The sequence below is a fragment of the Rhinolophus ferrumequinum genome, chromosome 12, assembly GCF_004115265.2.
Source record: "Rhinolophus ferrumequinum isolate MPI-CBG mRhiFer1 chromosome 12, mRhiFer1_v1.p, whole genome shotgun sequence".
NCBI classification, from domain to species: Eukaryota; Metazoa; Chordata; class Mammalia; order Chiroptera; family Rhinolophidae; genus Rhinolophus; species Rhinolophus ferrumequinum.
Window position 1 is genome coordinate 838,477 of NC_046295.1, and position 26,114 is coordinate 864,590.

The 26,114-nt window shown below is 55.5% G+C and overlaps 1 protein-coding gene across 1 annotated transcript in view; it reads left to right on the plus strand.

Annotated features, from left to right (window-relative positions):
• FGD3 (FYVE, RhoGEF and PH domain containing 3) overlaps positions 1–19,316 on the plus strand; it is a 33,097-nt gene extending 13,781 nt beyond the window's left edge. Inside the window, 13 exon segments of the mRNA XM_033123689.1 lie at positions 406–562; positions 4,502–4,640; positions 5,392–5,450; positions 8,334–8,480; positions 8,640–8,732; positions 10,564–10,643; positions 12,025–12,055; positions 13,266–13,373; positions 14,212–14,274; positions 15,865–15,987; positions 16,245–16,388; positions 18,363–18,438; positions 18,441–19,316. Coding sequence (XP_032979580.1) covers positions 406–562; positions 4,502–4,640; positions 5,392–5,450; positions 8,334–8,480; positions 8,640–8,732; positions 10,564–10,643; positions 12,025–12,055; positions 13,266–13,373; positions 14,212–14,274; positions 15,865–15,987; positions 16,245–16,388; positions 18,363–18,438; positions 18,441–18,592 — 1,372 coding nt within the window. The 3' untranslated portion in view covers positions 18,593–19,316.
• The last annotated feature ends 6,798 nt before the right edge of the window (positions 19,317–26,114 follow it).

Consider the following 26,114-nt stretch of genomic DNA (forward strand, 5'->3'; position numbering starts at 1 on the left):
GGTACCAGCCTTGTATAGTCTCGTTGTTCCTAACTTTTGCTAATTTGAAAGGAGTAAATGGACTTTCCTTGCTTCTGTTCGATAACTGTGACCAATCATTTGAGTGGCTCCATTCCTGACACCTCCTGTTTTTGAGCACTGGTTCTGTGCCTGCACTACTGAAGTTACATGGTCTCTTGTCTACCTCCCAGTAACCCACTATTTCCTACCCCATGTAATGTGTGTGTGTGTTGGGGGGGGGGGGCGGGCGGGGAACTAAGTCTCAGAGTGTGACCAGTTTGCTCTCATCACATAGAACTAAGAGTCAGGTCTCCACCCCGTAGCCTCCTGGAGAAGTCCCATCCCACCCAGCTCCTCACCTGAGTTGTTTCTCAGATGATCTCACTGCCCCCCCCCCCCACAAAGGGACATGAATCCCCGGCTTGGGGACATCCTGCAGAAGCTGGCCCCATTCCTCAAGATGTATGGAGAGTACGTCAAGAACTTTGACCGGGCCATGGAACTGGTGAGCGCCTGGACCCAGCGCTCACTGCTGTTCAGGGATGTCGTGCACAGCATCCAGGTAGGGCCCTGCCCCAGCTCAGGGGCACGGCACTGGGCTCGTGGGTTCACACAGCATCCAGGTAGGGCCCGGTCCCGGCTCAGGAGCACGGCACTTGGCTCGTGGGTTCATGTGGGGAAAATTATTACCCTTATAGGATGTGTCCAGCTGCTCTACTGATGCTTTGAGTCTTAACATAACTCCCAGAGACAAATCATCATTCTCATTTCACTGGTGGGAGAATCACAGCTCAGAGAGGCTGTATGATCTGTGTTGTCACAAACCATTATTTGTATTATTTGATAGAAGCTGGATCCGAATGCCAGTTCTTCCTCCACAGTGCCCCTCAATGGCTAGTGCAGGCTTTTAGGAAAAGTTGCATTGCTCTTTTCTTTTCCTTTGTCTGCAAACAGCCTGTTCACATCGGGCGGCTCTTGTGTTCTGTGATGTTGCCCTTTTTCTTATTAATTCACAAGGTTTTTATTTATTAGGAATGTTAGCCGTTACTGTCATATGTGTTACAATTATTTTTTCTCATTGATCTTTCGTTTTTTATAGAAAATTTTTGGTTTTTAATTAGCCACATTCACCACCTTTTCTTTTTTTTAATAGTTGCAGGTGCACATTCGCCAACTTTTAAATAAAGTCATGCTTTAAAAAATCTATATGCATTATGCTTATAAATGCATTTTTTCACTTCCCCAAATTATATAAATTATGTTTTTTTCTAAAGTATGATTTCATTTTAAAAATTAAAAATGTTATCCCAGAAGAGCGTCCAGCTGGATTATGGTATGAGGTACGAATCTAGTTTTATTTTTGTGATTAGTTAGCCACTTGTCCCAACATCACTAGCACACACACACACATACACACACACACATACATGCATACAGACACGTGCACACACACATTCCTCAATGTACCCATGGGCACTGAGTCACTGTGCCGAGTGTTTGGAGGCCAAGCCTGGATTTGGGGTGACCCCTCGATAACATTCTGTGTTTTGCCAGATCCACTGTCCTCAGGTCAGCCGTGCTTTCCGAGTGTGCAGCCCTGGATCCCCCAATGTGCCCAGCACCCTTGTACCTCCCCAGGGAGGACAGCTCTGACACTGAGTCCTCCCTTCTCCCTGCTGCCCACACCCCCGGAGCCCTTGCCCGCTCACTCACATCTTGGCGCTCCCAGCTTTCCCCATGGAACAGTTTCCTCCAAGCTGTGCCTGTGGCTGACCCACAGCCCTGAGTGACCAGAGACTGGGGGCGCATGATCCCCAAATCTGCAGGGTCTGGTCACTCAGCTGCAGGGCAGCCCCGAGCAGGGCATCATCCTAAGTATGGAGATTTAGGCTGGTGTGGGCACTGTGGTTCTGCACTCCTGTCGAGGGTGGCAGAGGGAGGAAAACAAAGCCTCGTTTCCCAGGACCCGAGCTACAGCATGGCCTCCTTTCCTAAGAAGCGTGTGCCCTGTGCGGCTTTATTAGAGGTCATTGTCTGGTTGGCCGCTGCCCTTAGAGTGGCACCGTAATTGTCAGGAAGGCTCGTGGGCTCACCCCCAGTGCCTCACAGACCCAAACTGCCCCTGGCCCAGCTATCCTTCTCAGCTGAGATGCCTGCATTTGTTATTTTTCTTTTCTCCCCCTACATCTCCTCTCCTTCATAATAATAATAATAATAATAATAACAGTAAAGCTATAGTTGAGGAAGTTGAAATCTAATTTTCATTGGCCATTTGGTATCTGATTTGGTTATTCTGAGAATAAGAGAAGAAAAGATAAATCAGGATTCATTGCGTGTGCATCCCCATGCGCCAGCCAGGGACAACTCTCTAGACTCCAGGATGAAGGGGGCCTCTTCTGGGGACCTGCTGCCTCTCGTTGGAGTGACTATGATGCTAATATTCACACAGCCCCCAACCTGATGAGGTGCTGGGCTGTGAGCTTCCTCCTGACATTTGTGACACAGGCTACGTTCTCTGCCCACACCTGGCAGACCAGATCCTCGGGTCTACAGGCCCTTATGACCCCCCCCCCCCGCCTTGGGCGTGGGGATGACTAGTGTGTTGCCGTGGGCAGGCATGGCACAAGTCACAGTCAGCTACTGGCAAGCACAGCCCCACACCCGGGGCAGACCTGGGGCTCTGGGTCAGGTGTGCAGTGGGAAGGGCTCCATCCCCGGGCTCAGCACAGCCCACAGCCCTCAGCAGGCCACCCTGCCCCCAGAGACCCCTCCACAGTGGGCACAGGCACAGGATATAGCTGAATGGCTCATGAGCACAGGCTAGCCCCCACCCCAAGGAGTTCTCTGAGACCCCCAGCATGGACACACCGGGGATGGTGCAGCCTTTGGGGTTTCTTTGGCTCTATCCAAAGCATATTCTAAATTTTTGGAACTTCTATTTTGAAATAATTTCAAACATTGACAAGAAAGTTGCTAAAATGGGGAACTGTTAACATTTTGTCTTTTTTACTTTATTACTTTCTCCAAACACACGCACATATGATTATTATTTTTGAACCTTTGAGACTGAGTAGTAGAGGTAGCCCAGTGTCACTGAATGAGGACAAGGACACTCTCCTGCTTAACCAGCAGTGGGATCAAAGGCAGGAAGCTTCACGTTGGCGCAGTAGCACTTACCTCGTCCCAGCCTTATTTAGGTATCACCAGTTGTCCCAATGTGGTTTTCTTTTGTTTTTCTCTGGTCCACACTCAAACCCAGGACCACACATTGCCTTCATGATCATGTTTGTCTCCTTTCCTCTTTGTCTTCCATGCCCTTGTCACCTCTGAGGAGAACAGGCCAGTCTCTTGATTTGAGTTTGTCCGCAGTTTCTCCACCACTCAATTCAGGTTGTGCATCTTTGCAGAAATTTCGCGGGAGTGAGGCCGTGTCCTCACCTGTCCTGACTGTGCTGCGTAGCTTCCTATGGTCCTACTTCTGGAGGATGCGTATGTGACTCAGGGAGTGTCTGGCAGACCTCTCCATGGTGAAGTCACTTTTTTCCCCGTTAATAAGTTTCTGGGAGAGAGATGCTTTAAAATGATGTAAATGTCCTGCTCCTCACCTCCCTTAATATTTCTTGCCTGAAATGACTGTTTTTATGGCGGCTGCAGACCAGTGCTCTTCCAGACCTTCTGTGTCCAACGCATCCTGAGCTCATTTCAGTTAGAAGCTGTTTTGTGCTGGGCCCTGAGTTGGGCGAGGGTGGCAGGTGGGTGGGGGAGGCAGATGGCCTGTGCGACACCCTGGATGACTGCAGCTACCAGGCAGGCGCAGGGAGGGTGGATGCTGTGCTCGGCCTATCAACCGAGACATGGGCGGGGGGAATCCTCAGGAGAGGGGGAGAGGGCAGCAGAGGCGGGCACCGACTGGTGAGCACCGAAGTGGTGGGTGATGGCATCTTTCAGCATGTGTAGTCTAGGGTGCAGATGCCCGTCGGGTCTGGACGAGGTGCTGAGGGGCCAGAAATAGGACGGGAGCCCAGGAGCAGTGCTGGGCCAGGGGTCCTGGGAGGGTTTCAGCCCCCACACCCGACACTCAATGTCATGTTTCTAGGAGAAGAATAGATAGCACTTAGAGCAGTGTGTAGGTACGACCCCCGGGCTCCCCCATAGGGGGTGGAGAAGTTTCTACCTTCCCAGCGCGGGGAAGCACTCAGGTCAGGCCCCCGGCGGAATGTGAGTGGGGAAGTTACTCGTGAGGGAAGGAGGTGGTCTTTGTCCAGGCTTTTATTTCCTTCTACAAAGATGTGTATAAACGACCAGCACTGTGTCTAGAGCTGGCCCAGCAAGGGTCTGGGTCCTGGCTCCACTGCTCAGTCTCCCCAAGGCTCAGTTTCCCCTGCTGTAAAATGTGTTCTGCAGGCAGAAGGTGCAGGTGCTCTGGACAGGCTCCTGGAGGTAAGGTGGGCCCGGTTCACGCACGTGTCCGTGATGCCCAAGCTGTCTGTCTCCCCTACAGAAGCAGGAGGTGTGCGGGAACCTGACGCTGCAGCACCACATGCTGGAACCCGTTCAGAGGGTCCCCCGCTATGAGCTGCTGCTCACGGACTATCTGAAGCGGCTGCCAGTGGATGCCCCAGACCGGAAGGATGCAGAGAGTAAGCATAGCTACCACCAGGCTGACCGACTCCTGGGAAGGGGGAGCGGGGGCACCTGCCGCAAACCCATGTGGAGAGGGAGACGGGGGAGGGGAGAGGGGCAGGGGGGATGGGGGGTGGAGAGAGAGAGAGAGAGAGAGAGAGAGAGAGAGAGAGAGACAGAGGGATGGGGGAGCAGACAGACAGAGACAGAGGGATGGGGGCGGACAGAGAGAGAGACTGAGACAGAGACAGAATGACAGAGATGGAGAGATACAGACAAATAGAGAAACTGAGATAAAGAGATATAGAGAGACGGAGGGAGGGAGAGAGAGAGAGAGAGAGAGAGAGAGAGAGAGAGAGAGAGAGAGATCCGAGTGCCCCCTAGACTTGTCTTGGGAAGACGCCCCCATTCCCACTGCAGTGTAAGGGGCACACTGGTTCCGGGGAAGCGGCTACTAAGTGCTGGCAATGCTTAGGCCCCAGGAAGGGCCTCGCTGGTTGGCAGGGGTTGCTCCAGGCCCAAGGGCAGTAGCCAGCAGGCAGCACAGGGCTGAGGTCTACTCAGGGAGCAGGGTGCTACCCCCCCACAGGTCCTAGTAAATGAAGTATGTCTGCAGGTTCGCATCCCCAAGCAGCCAGGTCTCCCAAGTAGCCCCAGACACCATGGGAAATGGCAGAGCAGAGCAAACCTAACCCTCAGCATTGCGGGGCCAGGACGTGTGTGGAGCCACCAGGCACCCTGTAGCCTGACTAAATCTTCCTCCTGCAGGGTCCTTGGAGCTCATCTCCACAGCTGCCAACCACTCCAACGCCGCTATTCGGAAAATGGTGAGTTGGAAGGCTCCTGCGGGATGTCTGAGGGTCCCACAATGTGATGCAGAAAAAGTGTGGGTCGGGCCAGGTGCCATCGGTGTGCACACGCAACCACCTGTCCCCTGATGGGCTCCATTGGCACACATACACACCTGTCCCCAGGTGGACACATTTGATGTGCGCATGGACCCACCTGTCCCCTGATGGGCTCCACTGGCGTTCACACACACACACACACACACACACACACACACACACCCCTACACCTCTACCCAGGTGGACTTCGTCAGCGTGCACACGCACCCACCTCTCCCCCAGGGCAGACTGAATCTCCACTGAGAATTAGACAGGCCTGCCCCATACTAACTTGGTGATTGTTGGTTGGCACTCTGTGCCTCACTTTCTCCATCTGTAAAACAGAGTTACTGACAGAGTCTGTCTCATTGGGCAGTTGTAGGATGAAAGCACTCTACATAAAGTACTCATCATGATGCTAGCTCTCAGTGTTCCCACTATTTAAAATTTTTTTAAAACTTGTTATTAGTTTCAGGTGTACAAAACAACATAATGATTAGACATTTTCACACAGTGATAACCCCAACACTCCCATCGTTCGTTCATTCATTCATTCATCCATTCATTCATTTATTCATGCTGTCTCAGTCACCTCAGGCCGCTGTAACAAAAGACAGGCAGCGTTGGTCCTGGTTCGCAGGTAGCTGCTTTCTCGCTGATGTTCACGGCGGAGAAAGCAACAAAGTTCTCTGGGCCTGGGATCATCATGAGGACCCTGCCCTCATGACCCTGATCTCATCTAAACTTAATCACCTGCGAGGCCCCGCCTCCAGGTACAGCCCACAGGTAGAGGAGACACTTCTCCTTGTTGAGCTAACACCTCTGTGTAATGGGATCTGTGCATCAGGCAGGCCTCCTTGAGCCCACACTGATGTCCTGTGACCTAGGTGGCTCTGTCTTGTTTGGCCTGCATGCTGCCCCACCCTCCAGGCCACCACAGTCCCCACCCAGCCCCGCTGTCTCCCAATCCTGAGACCTATTTACCTTTACACGGGCACTGTTGTTTTTTGAGAGGAAAAAGAAAGTGAAATATTTTTTTATTCCACATCTCTCAGAGAAATGCAAGGTAGGGGCTTGTTTGGGGATAGCTCTTGCTACATGTGGTCCACATCCAGTGTCCTCTATCCACCTGTCCCCAGGCCTGGGTCTGGGGCCCCTGGACCAGACTGACCTGAGGTCAGATTCTCTCTTGGGCACCCATGGCAACCTTAAACAGGCCACATTTCACTCTGGTCTTTTTAATATGATTTCCTCCCCCCTTTCTTCCTCCCCAAGACTTCATGTAATGAAAGAGGGAAAGCTGCTTCACAGAATTCCATGGTCACGAGCTCACACAGAGGACACTGGGGAGAGCCCCCATGAGCATACCCGTCTGAGGGGTGCCGACAAAGCCTGGGACCTCCTACCCAGGTGGATTCTTGTCTCATCTGTAATATGTCTGCTTTGTGGCAGTCCTCTCCCTAAGTCCAGGTGTGGCAGGTGGGAGGCTCCAGGGAGCACCCTGGGGGCGGCCCTAAGGAATGACCAGTGTGTGCTCCCTGGAGCCTCTTCATGCTTCCATCCATCCCCACCAACCTCAGCCTCTGCCTCCACAAGCCACCAGTCTCCCTGGCCTCTGATCCATCCTTTTCCACCGCAGGGCTTTCTAAGGGGTACCTATTTTGTCACTCCTTGTTCAGAACCCTCCTGGTTTGCAACTGCCTCCTGAGTACAAACCAGCTCTCCTGTACACCAAGTACATGCCCAGTCCCTGGCACACACCATGTGCACACCCAGCCCCCACAATACAAACCAGGAGTACACCCAGCCCCTCAGTACATACAGAAGACATGTCCAGCCCCCCAGTACACACCAGGTGCACCCGAACACCCCCAATACAATCCAGGTGCACGCCAAGCCCCCTAGTAAGCACCAGGTACACACCCTGACCCCCCAGTATATACCAGGTGTACCCCAGCCCCCCAGTAACACCAGGTGCTCCCTCAGCCCCTCAGTACACACCAGGTGTACTCCAGCCCACCAGTACATACCAGGTGCACCCCAGTCCCCCAGTACTCTTCATCAGGGTTCCTGCAGGCTCAGCTCAGCCTCTGCTGCATTCATTCCTTCGCTCCCAGCTGAGGCCCCCAGTGGTGGCGGTGACAGGTGTGGGCCCATGTCCTCTAGGCTCAGAGCTGGGACCACAGCTGCTGACAGTCCCCCATCACACCCCAAGGCCACTGGTTGGCCATGTGACCACCCAACCAGTCGTGAGGCCAGAGAGAGATGAGCTGCAGATTGGCAGAGGTGCAGTCTCATGATGGGCCTTGTGGAGTAGAAAACTGGGCAAGGCTATCAGAGGAGAGGGTAACATCCGGGTAAAACCTGCAGCTGCCCGACGTGTCTCTCTGAAGGCCCCCATAGAAGGCCTAGCTGGTGTGTGGCACAGAGGCTGAGAGGGCCGCTCCCAGTCCTCTAGCTAAAACACTTCCAGAAACTCCTTGACTGCTCCGTACCTCAGTTTCCTTGTCTGTAAATTGGGGATAATAATGGCATCCACCCGAGAGCGTCAGTGGTAGAACTGAATGAGTTAACACCTACAATGTGTGTGGAATACTGCCTGGCACATAGCAAACAGTGTTAGCCATTGTTATTTACTGTTTTCTGCAGAGTGAACTTCTGTTCATCCTTCAATGCCCGACTCAAGTGTCATCCTGTGTTTTCCCTCCTACCCCTTTGTCCGCAGGCTCATTGCGCCGTCCAGACCACACTTGCATGGTGGGGCTCTGCTCACCCCTGGGTCCTTGTGGTCGCACAGCTGCTTGAGCCCTGTGTCTCTTGCAGGAGAAAATGCACAAGCTCTTGGAGGTGTATGAGCGACTAGGGGGTGAGGAGGACATTGTCAACCCCACCAACGAGCTGATCAAGGAGGGCCACATCCAGAAGCTGTCAGCCAAGAATGGCACAGCCCAGGACCGCCACCTCATCCTGGTGAGACGCACCCCCAGCCCCTACAGGCCACACTCAGCCCTGCCGGGCCCCCCACCGCCAAGCCCCAGGGCCACTCACACCGCCCTGGGATGCCTCCCTATGGGGTCTCCTGCCTGGCTGCCCGTCTGCCCCTCATCCCGCCCTACCCTCATCATACAGTTCAACAGCATGATCCTTTACTGTGTGCCCAAACTGCGGCTCATGGGCCAGAAGTTCAGTATCCGGGAGAAGATGGACATTTCGGACCTCCAGGTAGGTGACCTCTCCTCGCCTCCCCACTCCCCTGGGAGGGCACAGAGCAGGGATAAGGACATGGGCTCTGGTCCCTGCTGCACACGTAGTTGCACACCTGGCCACTGACCCACTTCTCTGAGCCTCTGCTCTGTCGGTGACCCAGGCAAGGCCAGACGGTCTCTGAGGGTGCCTTGGCCTGGCATCCCGGGCTGGGTGGGCAGGATCCCCTGCCTCTCTACTTGACCCATCAGCTAGGGCACTGCCGGCCTCATGCTCCTAAGATAAGGATGGCACCAACTCCTGAGATAAGGATGGCACCAACTCCAGAGATAAGGATGGCACCAGGACCTGGGCCGGCCCCTGTCCCATGTGAGGTTGGAGCTCAGGGCCCCATTTATAGACCTGAAGGTGAAACTTGGGGTGAACACCTGACCCCGTCCCCGCTCTCTCCTCTCCCATACCACCTCGGAGCCCGAACGAAGTCCACAGGCACCTGTGCCCAAGGTGCAGCCCACCTGCTGTCCTTGCTGCCCCAGTTCCCTGAGCTGTCAGTGTCTCCTGGTTGGGCTGGGTAGGCTCACTGGCTCGGTGTCCGCTGCTGTGTGAACTGAATGTCTTTGACCTGAAATTTTAGCAGATGCCTTCTTTTCCTAAACTGGGTAACCTTGCAATGTGTTTTTATTTATTCATTGTATTTATTTATTTGTGGTTTAAAATGTAACAGTACTAAGGGGAGGTCAATGAACATTAAACCTCTGCCCAGCTAGTCCTTGCTCCAGTGGACATTTTTAACTATCTCTTCAATATCCTTCCAGAATTTCTGTGCTCATACATATGCACCTGTTTTTAAAATCATAGATGGCCATTACTGTATAGCCTATTCTGCATCTTGCCTTTTTCACTTAGCTTGTCAGAAATCATCTTATATCCTGGCTGCAGGAGCTGGAATCGCCTGTGGGGGAAGGCTCTGAATTAATGGACACTCCAAAAAATACTGACTGAATCGAAGTTTTTAATTAGTTGTAGAAAGTGAAAGTTTGCCTTAGTGATACACAGAAAAAAAAATCCCTTCTTACCTTGAAATCCACTGAATCCAGGTTTAAGACATACCATTAAAAGTAACAACTAACTAGAGAAAAAAAACGCTTTCTCCCATAGCTAGAAGAAACCATTTTTTTAGTGTTTCTCAAAAACAAAACAAAAAAAATCTATGTAATTAACTGGATGTGTTAAAGCAGAGTTTCTTGACCTTAAAACGTTGGGAAAGTCCTGCTGTGAGGCCCCATGGAAGATTCTGGGCAGGCCAAGTCCCTAACACCAGGTCCTGGTTCTGACAGCAGCTGGCGTGAGGGCCACATCCAGACAAGGGCCTTGGGGGTGGGGTGCTGGGGAGATGAGGGACAGCTCCCCATAACAGGGGCCTGCTGATCTGAGATACCTGCCCGTAGGGCTCAGGTAACCCTGCAGAGCGGTGGAGACTGTCCTGTCCTCTCCTAAGATTCCCATCCCTCTGGCAGGAGTCGTGCTGGTGGATGGCATAGTGGGGAAAGGCACAGCTTGTCCAAGGGCTGGCGGCCGACTTCCCAGGAATCCCAGGGGCCAGGAGGATTTGGCAGATGCGATGTCCTAGGCGTGCCTGGGCAGGACAGTCCACCGTCCCCCGCAGACCTGCTCACACAACAGACATCCCTCAACCGTGACCTTGATCTGGGCACTCTCCCTGCAGACCCGCTGGGTCCCCACTGCACCCTCCCCAGGAAGGACCTCCTTGTCTGAGAGAGTGAGGCCAAATCTCAGGGCCTGCTAAGTGATTGGCTGTTGTGCTTTGCCCTTGGTCGTGTGCCTTTAGGTGCAGGATATCACCAAGCCACATGCAGCCCACACATTCATCATAACGGGAAAGAAGAGGTCCTTGGAGCTGCAAACCCGGTAGGCTCGCTGGCTCGGTGTCTGCTGCTGTGTGAATGGAATGTCTTTGACCTGAAAGTTTAGCAGGTGGCTTTTTATTCTAAACTGGGTAAACTTGCAATATGTTTTTATTTATCACTGTATTTATTTGTGGTTTAAAATGTAACAGTACAAGGGGAGGTCAATGAACATTAAACCTCTGCCCACCTATTCCTTGCTCCAGTGGACATTCTTAACTATCTCTTCAATATCCTTCTAGAATTTCTGTTCTCATACATATATACCTGTTTCTAAAATCACAGATGGCCTTGTACTATATAGCCTGTTGTGCATCTTGCCCTTTTCACTAGATTTGTCAGAAATCGTCCTGTACCCGAGCACCATTTCCTAAAGCAGTGTAATTCTCCATCATAACCCCTCTCTGGTTCTCACTAACGGGCAGTTTCGTCCAGGGTCTTGCTGCTGTCGCAAAGCGTGCTGCACACAGCAGCCTCGTCCCAGGCTTTGTGCATCTGTGTTGTTATATCCATCGGATGGATTTCTGAAGTGGAATTGCTGGCCATAGGGGTAGCACATCTGCTGGTGTCACGCCACCTTATGAGGTGCCAGGCTTGTGCTCTGACTGGTGGCAGTGTGTGGGATATCCCTCCTCTCACTTCCACTAATGACCTTTGTAATGACCCACTGTGGTCCAGAGAGGCATTAATTTACATCCATTATAGAGGACTCTGCACACCACACCTGCCCACACCTAACCATATGTGACCCCATGTGGCCACACCGACCCCACCTGACCCAGTGTTACCATACCTAACTCATCTAGCGACACTTGACCCCATATGGCCACACCAAACTCCACTTGTCCACACCTGACCCCACCTGGACACACCTGACCCCACCTGGACACACATGACCCCACCCGACACACCTGACCCTACCTGAACACACATGACTCCACCTGGACACACCTGACCCCACCCAGACACACATGACTCCACCTGGACACACATGACTCTACCTGGACACACCTGACCCCACCTGGACACACATGACTCCACCTGGACACACATGACTCCACCTAGACACATATGACCCCACCTGGACACACATGACCCCACCTGGACACACATGACCCCACCTGGACACACATGACTCCACCTGGACACACCTAACCCCACCCGGACACACATGACCCCACGTGAACACACATGACCCCACCTGGACACACCTGACCCTACCTGGCTGCAGTGTTCTGGAGCCCCCGAAGCCAGTCTTCCAAGCCTTGATTTGTACTGCAAGGTAGTGAGAAGTTCAGGCATGTGCAGCGGGCTGGGAGGGGGCTGGTGGTTTACAGTAAGTATCCGAGACTGAATTCATTCAATACTGTTTCTGTTTTTCACAGGACGGAAGAGGAGAAGAAAGAATGGATTCAGGTGAAGCTTCTAAATTTTTGTTTTTTTTAAAGATTTTATTAGGGAAGGGGAACAGGACTTTTATTGGGGAACAATGTGTATTTCCAGGACTTTTTATTGGGGAACAGTAGTGTGTTTTTCCCAGGACTCATCAGCTCCATCCAAGTCAAGTTATTATCCTTTCAATCTTAGTTGTGGAGGGCGCAGCTCAGCTCCAGGTCCAGTTGCCGTTGTTAGTTGCAGGGGGCGCAGCCCACCATCCCTTGGGGGGATTGAACCAGCAACCTTGTGGTTGAGAGGACGCGCTCCAACCAACTGAGCCACCGTATGGCCAGAAGCTCCTAAAGTTTTAAAGTAACCAAATGACCAAATTCTTGAGCCCCAGGCATCACCTACCGATCTGACTGCCTGAAAATGATAGAATGACTGTGTTTATAAGCATCTTCAGACACCACGAGCCTTTCAATCCACTCACTCGTTTGCCCCCAGTAAATAAATAAACACAAAGGGCCTGGAGGTTGGCAGGCAGGGAGATGCCCTCACCCCGGGGGGATCTCTACCCCGGGCGCTCCAAAGGGAGCCCAGTTGCCCTCTCTCCGCAGCTGATAGGATGAGCAGAGTGACTTATAGGACAGAGCCTTGCTTCAGGGACAGGCCCAGCGGGGAGGCAGGCAGCGTGCTGGGGCAGCAAGAGCAAGTTGCTTAGGACCGGCCACAGTGGGGACGCAGGGGGCAGACAAGCCTGTGCAGACCGAAGGTCAGGAGCACTGCGGCAGAGCCCAGCATGGCCACAGCCAGGCCAAACACTGAGTGTTAGGTCCTGTGGCTCCCCAAATTCATAGAACAGATATCTGGGTAAGAAGAGAAAAAGGAAATTCAAGCAGAGATCAAGTGGAAGTGGTGATGCAGGAAATGAAAACATGGCCTCGAATCCACATAGAACATTCCCAGAAAGCATCAGCCCTCGACATGGAGCTCCGTGAGAGGGAACCTGGCCTCTTGCGGTGTGGCACTGGGACCCATGAGCTGGGGTATGAGGACCTGGTTGGCCACTGGGCATAACCCCAAGCCACGTTTCCTGATCTCAGAGTGGGGCTTTTGCCAATGTCTGATGTCGCTGGTCAGGGGGAAGTGTGGTGACTACAGGACCCAGTCCTCGGGGACAGAGGCACAATTCCTGCCTTCCCACACCGCGTGCTGAGGGCTCTTGTTCTTTGTGGTCTGGTTTCAGGTCATCGAGGCCACCATCGAGAAGCACAAACAGAACAGCCAGACCTTCAAGGCCTTCAGCGGCACCTTGGGCCAGGACGAGGACCCCTCCCTCCCTCCAGACCCTCCTGTGAGCACCAGAGCCCCTGGGGTCCATGGGAGGCATCTCCTGGCTGCAGGACTGGGTGCCTACTGCAGGCAGCCCAGGCCTGTTGCACAGGGGCTGGTATCTGGGAGGGAAGCTGCCCCCCACACCCCGAGTTCTCCTCATGTCTCACATGAACCTTGGTGCTATGATCTTATCAGTGGGGCAGCTCGTCTGTCTTTTCCCAGAGGCTCTGCCTGGGACCTGTTGGGGGGGGATAGTCAGGGCTGCAGCCATCTGTCAGCGGCCTCCTGGGGCCCTGGCCACCTCCTCGGTCTAAGCTTCGGAGTGAGGCTCCCTCACTCTGTGCTTCCCGTCAGGGGAGTCCCTGAAGCCGAGGAATGCCTAGCCCAGCCTGGCCCAGCAGCTCCGAGTCCCAGACACCAGGCCTGGCTGGCCTTCCTAGGGCCTAGCTGGGTCTTTGGCCTGCAGGCCACTTATTATTCACTTAATATTTGCATCAAATCTACTTGATTTTTTCTGCTTTCTGGACTATTTGAAAGAACACTGCATCTCTCCTGGGCAAGAAAAGCACTACTGTCCCCTGCCTTGAAAGGAGGCGACCTGGAGACAACACACCCCTTTAACACGCCATTGCAGTCAGCACAGAGGCAAAGCCCAACCATAGAGGGAAGGCCCAGAGCTCTCCACTAGGACATGTGAGGAAGGAGCTACAGGCAGGGCTGCCTCACTGCCGAGGTGTGATAAGTCTTTCCCCCACCCTGTGGTCAGATGGAGGGCTGCGGTGTGCCCAGCCCTGCACTGGACACTAGTGTGTGGCCATGGAACCTCTGGTCATGCCAGCTGTCTCTGTCCCTTTCAGATGGTGACTACCAGCTCTGAGGAACCTGCAGTGGCAACCGACAGTGGAGGGGGTATTGCAGGGGTGAGTGACTCCCAGCAGGGGTGAGACATAGAAGGTTGGGTGAGACTAGGGTGCTTGAAGGGTGAGGCCAGACAAGGGAGACCTGAGGATGAGAGCAGACCAGGCTGACCTGTGTGACCCAGACCCCCACAGTGAGGACCCTGAGGCTTTTTGGTGGGTTGTGGGGGGAGCCTGCTGGGACTCAAATGTACCGCTGCTCCACCACAGCTTCTCCTCCATCCCACAAAGGGTGGCCCTGACCCCCGTTCCTTGGGGACCACCTCTGGGCCCCCACGGTCTCCCTGTGTTCTCAGCAGCTGTGCAGTGCTGCCCACAGGGGCCCGAGAGCTTCGATTCTGCCCTGGGGCTGAGGCACATGTCTGGCCTCACAGGCAGGACAGCGGGTCTAGCCATTCTGCTGCCGGCCACTCCCACCTCTGGGGCTGTCAGTGTCCTCACCTGGAAAACAGGGACAGTGGGGTCACCCTGAAGTTTGGTGGAGGGTGGGGGCTGCCTGGCCACAGCAGACCCCCGGATGGCCTTGTCTGTCCCCTCCTTCCCTTCCCTGGTCCCCACGAGCCTCTTCTCCCCTTTCTCCTTGTGTCTGGCCCTCAGCATTCCTGAGAGATAGTCTCCAGGCAAAGAGCTCTGAGTGAGGTGAGGGGCAGCCAAAGCCAGAGGTGGCCTTGGTGACAACACACGGCCATGGAGAGTGTCAGTTTCGCTTATGGGGACTGTGACGCCCATTCTCCCCATGGCAGGGCCCCGTGGTCCTGAGCTCTGTGGGATAAACTGAGAGGGGCCCCAGGGCTGTCTTACACCCAGTGTCCACAGGACAGGAGGTCATGAGATGGAGGAGGAGCCAGGGCCTTGGGCAGAGCAAACATCCCCCTCGGAGGCTGACCCTGGGCTCCTCGTCCAGACTGGTGCAGGCTTCACAGTGGTGGGGCCCACGAGGAGGGTGGGGCTTAGTGCAGGCTACATGGCTGGGAGGTTCAGGACAGAATTTGCACCAACAAGTCAGTATTAGTCAGCTCGGACTGCTGTAACAAAATACCACCGACCAGGTGACTTAGGTGACAGACATTTGTTCTCTCTCATTCTGGAGGCTGGACATCCACTCCTCGGCCCCAGGAGAGCACTCTCACGTGTGTGAGGGTGGACTGAGTGCATGGCCCTGAGTGCCCAGTGTGGAGTAGGTGCCAAGCCCCAGGGCCCAGTGAACGACAGTGTAGGAGCGAGGGCTGCATGGCCTGACGCTGGGTGCAGACACCCCAGGCCCTGGCTCTGGGCCTCTAAGCAGATCAGCCGCCATCTCCCACAGCGTGGGCTCCAATCACTATCTTTTCAGACACATCAGGCTAAATCACTGGCCTCTGTGTAGGGACAGTCATCCCGGGCCTAGAGTTCTGGCTCCACTTAGCAGCTCACTCCATGTGACAGCAGGGTAGCCCCTGGGGAGCGGGGCTGGGCAGGCCATGGCCGACGGGGCTTCCACTTCATTCCCTTGTCCACATCCAGCTGTTTGCCTTGTGTGTGCATCACCCGTGTATCACACAACCGCCGCTCCAGCGGGCTGAGAAACTGACTGCTACCATTTGCCTTCCGTAGCTCGAGCCCAGAAGAGGGTCCTCTAAGACCAGGCGTGACAAGGAGAAACAGGGCTGCAGGGGCTGTGGTGAGACCTTCAACTCCATCACCAAGAGGAAGCACCACTGCAAGCTGTGTGGAGCAGTGAGTGGGGGCGGGGGGCTGGCCCCAGCGGTCTGTGCTCTTGGTGCCTCATCCATCTTCTTTCCGGGCACGCAGATGCCTGGATCCTGGGCCCTCCTTGCTTCAGGGCCTCCGCCCTCCAGCAGGGATCCTGGACCCCACGGCCTACAGGGAAACCCTTCCCCTCTGCCCACTGTGTTCCTGTGGCCCTTCCAGCCTCTTCCAGGACAGTCTTCTGTCCCGGGAAGGTAGGGTCACAGTTGCCCTCTGTCTGGCAGGTGATCTGTGGCAAGTGCTCCGAATTCAAGGCCGAGAATGGCAGGCAGAGCCGAGTCTGCCGAGAATGTTTCCTGGCACAGCCATTGGTCCCTGGAAGCCCCAGCTCCGAGGTTCCCGCTGAGCCCAAGCAGAGCACTGAGGAGGTGGGTGTCCTGTGAGCCTCCCAGACACGAGCTCCCCACCCCGGCAGCCTCTGCAGACTGTGCTCCTAGAGCTGTCAACTTCCCTGGGAGCAGGACTGATTAGCTTCCATGGGGTCCACAGGCCGCTGGGAGCAGCTGGCAGTGGAATGCTTAATATCACACATGTGTGTGTTGGGCTTCTCAGGGTCTGGTCAGCACCGAGGGTTTGGGAGCCACTTGGACCCAGGAATTAGATGATGTGTTAGTCAGCTCAGGTTGTGTGACAAATGCAGAGATTTATCTCATAATCTTGGAGGCTAGAAGTCCAAGATCAAGGTGTGGGCAGGGCTGGTTTCTCCGGAGGCCTCTCTCCTTGGCTTGCAGACGGCCATCTCCTCCCTGTGTCCTCACAGGGTCGTCCCTCTGTGCGTGTCTGTGTTCCAATCTCCTTATAAGAACATGAGTCATATTGGATTAGGGTCTATCCTATGACTTTATTTTGACTTAATTACCTCCTTAGGGGCCCCATTTTCAAACACAGTCACACAGAGGGTTAGGACTTCAACACATGGGTTTGGGGTCACACGATTCAGCCCACAGCAGATGACAACAAGTGTCATCTGCACTCATGGTCACCCTGATTGGACCTGGAGGGGCGATGCACCCGTGCCTTGCTAGAGCCGTTGGGGGTGGGGAGCAGGGAGGGCACCAGCCCCTCCTTGCCTCCTGCCCCTCTGAGGATGGCCACTCCTTCAAGGGCACAGTCCCTGTTTTATGGGATGGCAAGAAAGTTGGAAAAGAGAAAATGTGGCTTTCCAAAAAAGCTCATTTCTCCATTCTCTCTGTGTAACTCAGCTCATGGTTCTGAAGCCAGATGTATGCTGGGGTCTCCCAGGAAGCTGTTTGTAATATTGGCTTCCCTCCACCAACTGTTGTAGGGCTTGGTCTGAGTGGGCCAGGGCTGCGGCTGGAGCCCTGCCTGAGTGTCTGTCTTAGAGATCAAATTTGTAAGTGTATTAGAACCGAGTACAGAACCATCTCGGCAGTTAAGCCCCTCTCATGGCCCTGCACTTTCAGCACTGAGTGTCTGGAAGGCCCAGGTCTGAGCAGGGACCAGATCTCCAGGTGTGTCTGAGGGCTTCCTGATCGCTCAGGCAGTGTGTCCACGGCTGCTCTATGCACGTCAGAGAGAGGAGGGGTATGTGTGTATGTGTGGTGCGTGTGTGTGTGTGCACAGTATGTGTGTGTGTGTGAGTGTGCGTGGTGCATGTGTGTGCGCACACGTGGGAGTGTGCACGTGCATGTAGTCTATGTGAATGTAACTAAATACCTGAATCCCTCACAGCCCTTCCCCGTGAGCCGCAGTCTGGCTGCAGCTATTCCGTTTGTTCCTGTTTTATCTTATATCTATCCTGACCCCACTGGTGACTGCATTCCCTAGGGAGTCCAGCCCAATCCAAGTGGCCTTGCAGTGCCCTGGGGAGGATCAGCTGGCCTTTGTCCAGTTCATCTGTCCCCACCCCCTCATTCCCCGGAAGCAAGGCACACCCCCCATGAGAGTGATGCCCACAGAGAGACTGCACCCAACTTGACCTCTGTGTCCCCAAAAGCCAGTCTCTGCAGATCCCCTGCCCAGCCTGCTTTGCAGCCCTCTGTGGGTGTTAGACAGTGGCTTGTCCTAGAGTGAGGTATGGGCTGCCATCGCCACGTCAGACCCCTTGGAACTGGAGCTTCACCAGCAAGGAGCCAGTCACGTGTGTCCCCTGTACACCAGGCTGTGCTAGGGGTCTGCTTGCCCCTGCAGCCCCGAGCCTTAGGCCCATGTGCCCAGAGAGGCCCGGGTCACACTGCCTAGGAACAACCTCTCGGGGTGGCTCACGTGGCCCCGGGGCCCCCATTTCCTGGCTGCCCAGAATCACCCCTCTGCTGCGATGGTATTTGGCAATTCTAGGACTCCAAAGGCTGGGGTGCTGACTTTCGTCTACTTTGCTGCAGGACAGTGGGCCACCATGTGCCATCCCCCTTTCTGGCTGTACGGGGAGTGTGCCGGACCTGGCAGAGAGGCTGGATGCTGGCATGTGTGGCGACTGCAGCAGGCCCCGAAGTCCTTGTACCTGAGTGCCCCATCCGCCGAGCTGGAGATCCTGCATGTGGCCACCTGCAGGGACCCAACCCAGGCCAGCCCAGGGCCCCAGAGTCCCAGATCCCGGAGACACATGAACTAAGTCTTGGCCATATCCTTGGCTCTGCAGCCATCAGAGGGGCCTCTGCTTACTTGGGAGGTGGCCACAGAGGCCACATTTAAAAGTGAAGGGTGCCCGACTGCTGAGGGGCCAGTAGGCCACAGGACACTTGGCTCTGGAAGGTTCCTCTGCTTCAGAGAGGAGGACACTGAGGCGCGGAAAGGCCACCTATCCAGGGTCACCCAGCAAATCTCAGGGAAGAGCCCAGCCTCTGCCCTCAGACCCAGCAGTATGGCTTGGAGTGGCACACAGGTGACTGTCACGTAAACCCCATTGGTGTGGCCGTGTGGGGGCTCTGAGAGGCAGAAGGAGTGTGGTGGACGGTGCCCAGGAACAGCTGGTGGACGTCTGCAGTCGCACTGGCCCTCCCGGTCCCTGTCCTCCTGTCTACACTGTGTGAGCTGAGCCATGACTGGCCCCCAGACTCCACCTCCTTCTCTGCCCACTCCTGGCTGCCAGGTGCCCCCCGCCCCAGCCCCGATGTTGCCTCACAGACCACCAGCCCGTGCAGAGCCACGCACGGGACAGGGCAGGTGGTGAGCCTGGGCTGGCCAGATACACTCATGGTTCCTGGATAACCTCACTGAGAAACTCCACGGGAGCCCCTCTCCCACCCCCAATGTCACGTGGGGGCCTGCGAGTTGTGCCTGTCTCCCCTGATGGATGGCCAGCAGTTCTTATCTGCATAAATAAATCCTGGCAGACAGTCGGTGGGCACAGCCTGGGGTGTAAGCCCCCTCGGTGGGCCCACTGGTGGTTGGGTGAGGGACGAGGGTGACAGAAGAGCACAGTGACCCAGGCCTGTGGGGACCCCAGGATGAAAGGGCGTCAGACAGCTGGGCCTCAGACCAAGTGCAACACCTGGAGACCTGTTCTGCGTCCCTGGTCATGGTAGTGAGGGGACAGGGACATGTGCCCACGTAGGAACAGGAGCATGGGGTGTGGGCATTCACAGAGAAGTTTGGAAGGTCACGGGGAGGGGTTGCTGCTTGCACCAGAGCCCACAGACCTCAGGAGAGAGAGGAGGGATTCAAGGACCGATGACTGAAGGGTTTCCAGTCCCTGGGGACACCCCCATTCCTGTAACAGCCACGCAGCACCCGGGGTGATGCCTGTCACTGCCCAGCCATGGTCAGACTCTTAGAACGTCCACATGGAGAGCTGACAAATGGGCTTCTGGTCGCAGGTGAGGTGGGGTGGGACACAGGGGAGGCAGAGGCCCAGATAAAGTGAGGGTAGGGCCCAGGGCAGGTGGGGATGGAACCCAGACGAAAGGGGGAAGGTGCAAGTGAGGGGGCGTACAAGTGAGGGAGGCAGGGCACAGACGGGTGGGGAGACAGCCCAGGTGAGGTGGGCGTAGCCTAGGTGAGCTTATGCTTCAGCCAGTGCTAGCCCTGTGGGCCCACCCAGCTGTGTCGGATGCTGCTGCAGCTGTCTACCCGCTGTGTGCCTGGGCCTCAGTCCTGAGTCTGAGCAGTCACCACCATGCAGTGGCTATTCTGGCCCCACTTGACATCAGGGACTTGCCCAGTGGGAGACGGAGGCCAGTCCCTTCCAGCCTGCTTGGGGCCCTGGCCAGGCTCCTACCAATGCAGCAAAGCCGCTCGCCCACAGGCTGGAGCAAGGACAGTGGATGACTGAAGCTCACACTGGGCCAGTCTCACCAAAACCCCAGGATGTTCCCACTTGATGCTGAGGAAACTGAGCCACAGAGAAGACCGTGAGAGTCGCACAGCTCCAGACAGAGGAGGAAGCCGGATTTGACCCACTGGGCAGGGCAGCACTCAGCTGGGGTCTGGGAGGAGACACTGGGTGCCCCACCAAAGGTCCACACAGCATGTCTCCCAGCGAGCTCTCTGCATGAGGGCAGCGCCAGCCCTCTCCAGCCCATCTTCCCACCCCGCATATGGGTTTCCACTGTGATCTCGGAATCCTTTGCTCCAGCACGTGGGAGAGGGGCAGGTGGGGTATTCTGCCCTCACAGCTCTCGACCCACCAGGATGTTGTATTCCATTGGGGTCCACAGAGCCTGTCCCACCCGGGGCCAGCTTCAAGGGTTGGGGCAGGAGGTGTCCCCAGCAACTATGGCTGCAGCAGGATGAGGAAACATGCCCTCCTGCCCATTTCAGACAGTGCTGGGCGCCTAGCTGCTGCCCATCTTGTGGGGAGACGCTGAGAAGGAACTGTGGGGCCTCAGGAAACAGTGCCTGGGTTTGGGAGGAACAGAGAAGGGAAGGGAAGGGGGCACAACAAGGGGCAGAGGTCCCTGAGGATTCTCCCTAGGACTCCCCAGGGCAGGTGTCCCAAGAAGGGCACTCAGGCCAGAGCAGGGCCATCAAGGCCTGGAGGGGCAGCAGGGGGAGCACTGCGGGCTGCGGGAAGATGGGGCCTGGTCGTGGGGTCTCCACGGGGTCTCTCCTTTGGCGTGACCCCTGGGAGGCAGGAGCAAGGGCAGCGAGTTGACTGTGAGCACCGGGTGGGCTTGGGGCTGAGACTGAGACAGGTCCCTGCATTCACGCGGGTACTGGTGCAGACCCCTGTGACAGGCACTTAGAGGCCAGCAGCTACAGCACTGTGGACAGCCACCAACTGTCCTCCTCAGGCAGGGACCAGCTTTTCAAGAGATGAAGGAAACAAAGAGGTTCTTATGAAATAACCTGACAGAGATTAGCAACTATTTCAGAATCTGAAATCTTGGGGTGAGCTGCTGGTGCACAGCTGGGAAGTGGGGGCAGGGCACTCAGTCCAAGGGCCCACACTCGCAGACAGCCAAGATCTGAACTCATTTTGGTTGCAGGCTGTCATCCCCACTTTTGCCAGAAGTGGAAGCTGAGGTGCGGAGGGCTTCAGCCGCACAAAGCTCTGTGTGCACCCTTTGGGGGCTGGCCTTCCTAGAGTCTGGCCCCGGGGACCCCTGGCTGGAGGCATCTGCCCTAGCCCACCCCGCTGCCCACCCAGGGGCTCCACACACTGCCCATCCCATCGGCCTTGCTCGTCCTGCACCCGCAAGTGTCAGGGTCCCGAGGCAGGGGTCTTCTGTGCCCCGGGGTAGCCTGATAGCAGGCCCAGGGACTGTGGTTGGGCACCATGCACACCTCAGCAGAAGGGTTCCCACAGGAGCAAGAGTAGAGACAAAAGAAAGGAGAAAATGGGACAGTGAGTGAATTGGGGCCTCTTGGCTGAGGTTGGTGATCGGAGCCCCAGCTCCTGCCATGGGTTCCAGGCAGCCGCTGACTGACCTGCCATGGAAAACACTCTGCCCAGAAGGGGTGCTAGCTGTGTCCACTGCAGTCCTGGCAAGAGAAATGAGCCAGCGTCCAGTTGGGCCCGCTGCAGCCATGCGCATGTCCCAGCACCCCCTTTCCCCCAGAAAGAATTACAACCCAGAGGGCGTCTTAGCAGTAGTGAAACTCAGGCCCAGAGAGGGAAACACACGTGCCCGAGATCACACAGTGAGTTAGGGACCCAACAGGAGTCACTCATTCACTCTTCATACGTTTGTTCAAGTAGCAGACACTGGGGGTCTGGCGACTTGGATTTCTGGGACCAGTGGGTCGGGTGATGCCCTGTAGCCTCTGACCCTGCCACACGTCCAGCCTGGTTTTCTAGTACACCCCTCCCACCAAGGTCCCCAGGTTCCAGCCAGTGGACCTTCAGAACACATTAGCTCCTGCCTGACTCAGGGCCCTCACACATGCTGTTCCTCTGTTCTTCCTGTATGTCTTTGTAAGACTGCTTTGTGCCACCGCTGTAGAGTCCTTGCCCCAGTCTCTACTTTGTGTTTGGGTATTTGTCCTCTTGTTTAACGTCTTCCCTCTAGAACAGAAGCTCCGAGGGCAAGACACAGCACCAACGACAGCGCCTGGCACATAGAAGGTGCTCAGTTAATATCTGTCAACAGCCTCATGCAGCCCCTGTGCACTTTATGTCTAGAGGATTTTGACCCATTTTACAGATGAGAAATTGAGGCTCAGAGAGAGAGAGACAGTGGCTGCCTGGGATTGTAAAGGTCCAGTGTTCTCCTGATCCCCCGAGGTCCCTAGGTTTCAGGGACACAGAGCCAGTTCCTCCTCAGATGTCTGGTCCCATTGCAGAAACCAGCACAATGAGACCCAGAGGGACCCCCAAGCCCCATTACACCAGCAGAGGAGCATTTGGACCCCAGAGGGTCCAACGTACAGCTGCGCCCCTCCCCCACCCTTCCAGGGGACAGAAGGACCCCACTGTGCACAGGATCAGCCTTCTAAAGTCCTGGCTTACTCCAGGCCCCAGAGCCCAGGCTTGGGGGGCTCCAGCCTTTGCCCCTCCCACAGCTGCTTTAGGGGCCTCCCCACTCCTGGGGTCTGACAGGGCCTGCGAACCCAAGCCCCTCTGAGCAGCCAGTCCTGGTGCTGGGCGTCCAGGAATGAGGGACGGCTCACCTTAGCCCAGAGCTGCTTGGAATGTGTCTGCAGGCAGGCTCCATCTGCGTGATCCGCCTGGGGACCATCCGTGAGTCCTGAGGGGCTCCAGGTCATCCCCCAGGTTTCCAGGTGGACCCAAGGGGCTCCAACTGGTCCCTGAGGGGTTCCAGATGCTCCCAGAGGCTCCAAGCGGTCCTGAGGAAGTCTGATGCTCCCTGTCCATACACTTTCTCCCACCAACACCACTTTCTCATTTACAAGGGGAAAACCTGCAGGCTGGGGGTGTAGGGGTGTTGGAAGTGGGCAGGGCCAGGCCAGGCTCGGGGAGCAGCGCTAGCTCACATTCTGCACACTCCTTCCTGGAAAGCCTGTTCTGACCGCAGGACCCACCCTCCTCCCTGACCCGATGGACTTCTGGGCTCCCTGCCCCGCTCACAGGTGCAACGCTCTGAGGGAGGTCCTGCAGCCTGGGAAGTGTGGTCCCTTGGCACGGGTGCCGCCTCTTGATTTGTGGGTTCCTCTCCCTCAAAGCCCAGGTGTGCTCAGATCCCTGCGTGCTGGGCCTCGGTGGCACCCTGGTGAGGATGGTGGCACACCCATGCTTTTCCCTCAGTCTCTCCCACACTCCTGATGCCCACACCCCACGCCCTCGCCCCATGCTGACCCCAACTTGGATTCGGCCCTTTCTGACTGGCAGGGCTGCAGACAAGGCTGTGCCTGGGGAATTCCCTGCAGAGAAGAGCTGGCGGCTGGGGTGCATCACCTGGCTCCCAAGATCCTGGAAAGGAAAGGTGTTCAGGGAAGGGACTCCACCTCAGCCTCCTGCATCACAAGCTCGCTGTCCAGTTCTCCAAGTCCCTGTGCCAGGGTTGGCCTAGGATTCCTGTGTGACCCAAGACAGCCCACAGCCACGAGGGTAGAGAGGGCCCACACTGCTGTGCTCAGGGGGCCATTCTGGAACCAGATGGAAGAGCCCCCCCGGGGACCCAAACCAGGACATGTGAGTAGAGGCAGGAAGAAAACCATCTCTGACTTCACCTGAAGCAGGCGTGTGACAATGAAGCAAGTGTGGAGTCAGATTTCCTCTTCACTGTGGCACTGCTGCACCCCAGCCGCCATTTGCAGGAACCAGCCTGCACCCTCCAAACGTCCTGCCTTGGCACTATCTCCCCACCTGAATCCAGGGTGGCAGTATGTCTGAGAAGGACAAACCCTCCTCTCTCCTGCCAGGGCCAGGCCTGCCTGGGAGCCCAGTGCTCAGTGCCCCAGCTGCAACCCTGTAAATGTGCACACAAACACCCCTGCACCTATCCTTGACATCAAGAGCTCTGCTTCTCAGTGCCTTATCAAAGCTCCGAGAGCAAATGACACCTCCAAAACAACGTCTGCCACCAAAGGGGAATCAGAAAAGTGCTGACAACTGAGCAGGACTTCTACTTCTAGGAAAAATAAAATTGGAATCGATCCCAAGTCCTCCACTTCCCAGAGGCAGGGGGTGGCATTGGCCGTGTGTGGTGCTGAGCCCAGAGCCCTCCAGCGTTCTCTCCTCTGTCCTCCCAAAACCGCAGAGAGGAGGGCTACTGTCCTCACCCGTCTCACGGCGGGGAAGCACTGCAGCTCAGCATCAAGGGGCTCTGTCTTAGGTGGGCCCCTAGCACCTTAGAACAGGGGGCTCGTGCCTTGGGTGGGTCCCCAGTAGTTCAGAACAGCGTGGGGCTTGTGTCTTAGGTGAGTTCCCAGAAGTTCACCTACTATGAGACCCGGGGGTGCGGGTCTCATATCTTAGGTAGTTCCACAGTAGCTTAGAGCAGGGGTTATGTCTGATGTGGCTTCCCAGTAGCTAAGAGCGGGGGGGGGGGGCTTGTGTCAGGTGGGGTTCCCAGTATTGAAGAAGGGGACCTGTGTCTTAGGTGGGTCCCCAGTAGCTCAGAGTGGGGGTTGTATCTTTGGTGCTTCCCTAGTAGCCAAGAGCAAGGGGTTTATGTCTGAGGTGGGTTCTCAGTAACGCAGTGGGGAGAGGCGTGCCTTACGTGGGTCCAGTAGCTCTGAGTGGAATGGAGTGTCTTAGGTGAGTCACCTGTAGTCAGAGCGGGTGTGTGTCTTAGTTGGGTCCCCAGTACTTCAGAAAGGGGGGCTACAGCTTAGGGGGGTCCCCAGTAGCTTAGAAAGAGGGACCTATGTGTAGGTGTGTCTTTGGTAGATCAGCGCAGAGGGCCTGTTCCTAGGTGGTTCTTCAGTAGCTTAAAGCAGGGGGACTGGATTTAGGAAGGGTTCTCTCAGTAGTGGGGACTGCTGCATGTACGGAACGAAAGTTTATTTGGGAGGTGACCCAGAAAAAGTAGGGTCGTGGAGAGTGAGACGGAGAAGGCAGAATGCCAACATAGGTGTCCGGGTTGAATGGTGTCACCCCAACATTCATGTCGACCTGGAACCTCAGAATATGACGTTATGTGGAAATAAGGCCTTTGCAGATGTAGTCAGTTAAACTGAAGATAGCATGGGCCCTAAAACCAATGACTGGTGTGCTTAGAAGAGGAGAGGACACATGGGGAGGCCAAAGGGTGATGGGGGCTGAGATCGGCACAAGCAGCTGTGAGCCAGGGGCTGCCCGAGATCACCGGGAGTGAGGCATGGACGCTCCTCTTCGAACCTCCGGAGGGAGCACAGCCCTGCCGACACCTTGGTTTTGGATTCCTGGCCTCCAGAGCTGAGAGGATTACTTTCTGTGTTTGAAGCCATTAAAACATTCGAAACTGGAGGAAGGCCATCCTTATAAAGTGGCAGAAACTCAGCTGAATAGTGTTCTAGTGCTGGGGAGAAAGTAGAAATTTTAAGGGATGACTATTTGGCTGAGGAAATTTCCAAGCCAAGTACAGAGAGTGTGGCCTGGGTTGTCCCTGCCACATGCAGAAAAATCTGAGTGGAAAGAAATAAATTGGGGAAGGAACTGTTGAGCAAAAAGGAACTGGCAGTTGATGATTTGGGAAGTCTTCAGCCTGTCCAGATTGTTAAAATTAGAAAATTCACTGTTCAGAAAGTACGGTCTGAAGAGAACGCCAAAGGTGTTGTGGGAGAACCTACAGTTGAAGAGATTGTGTGTG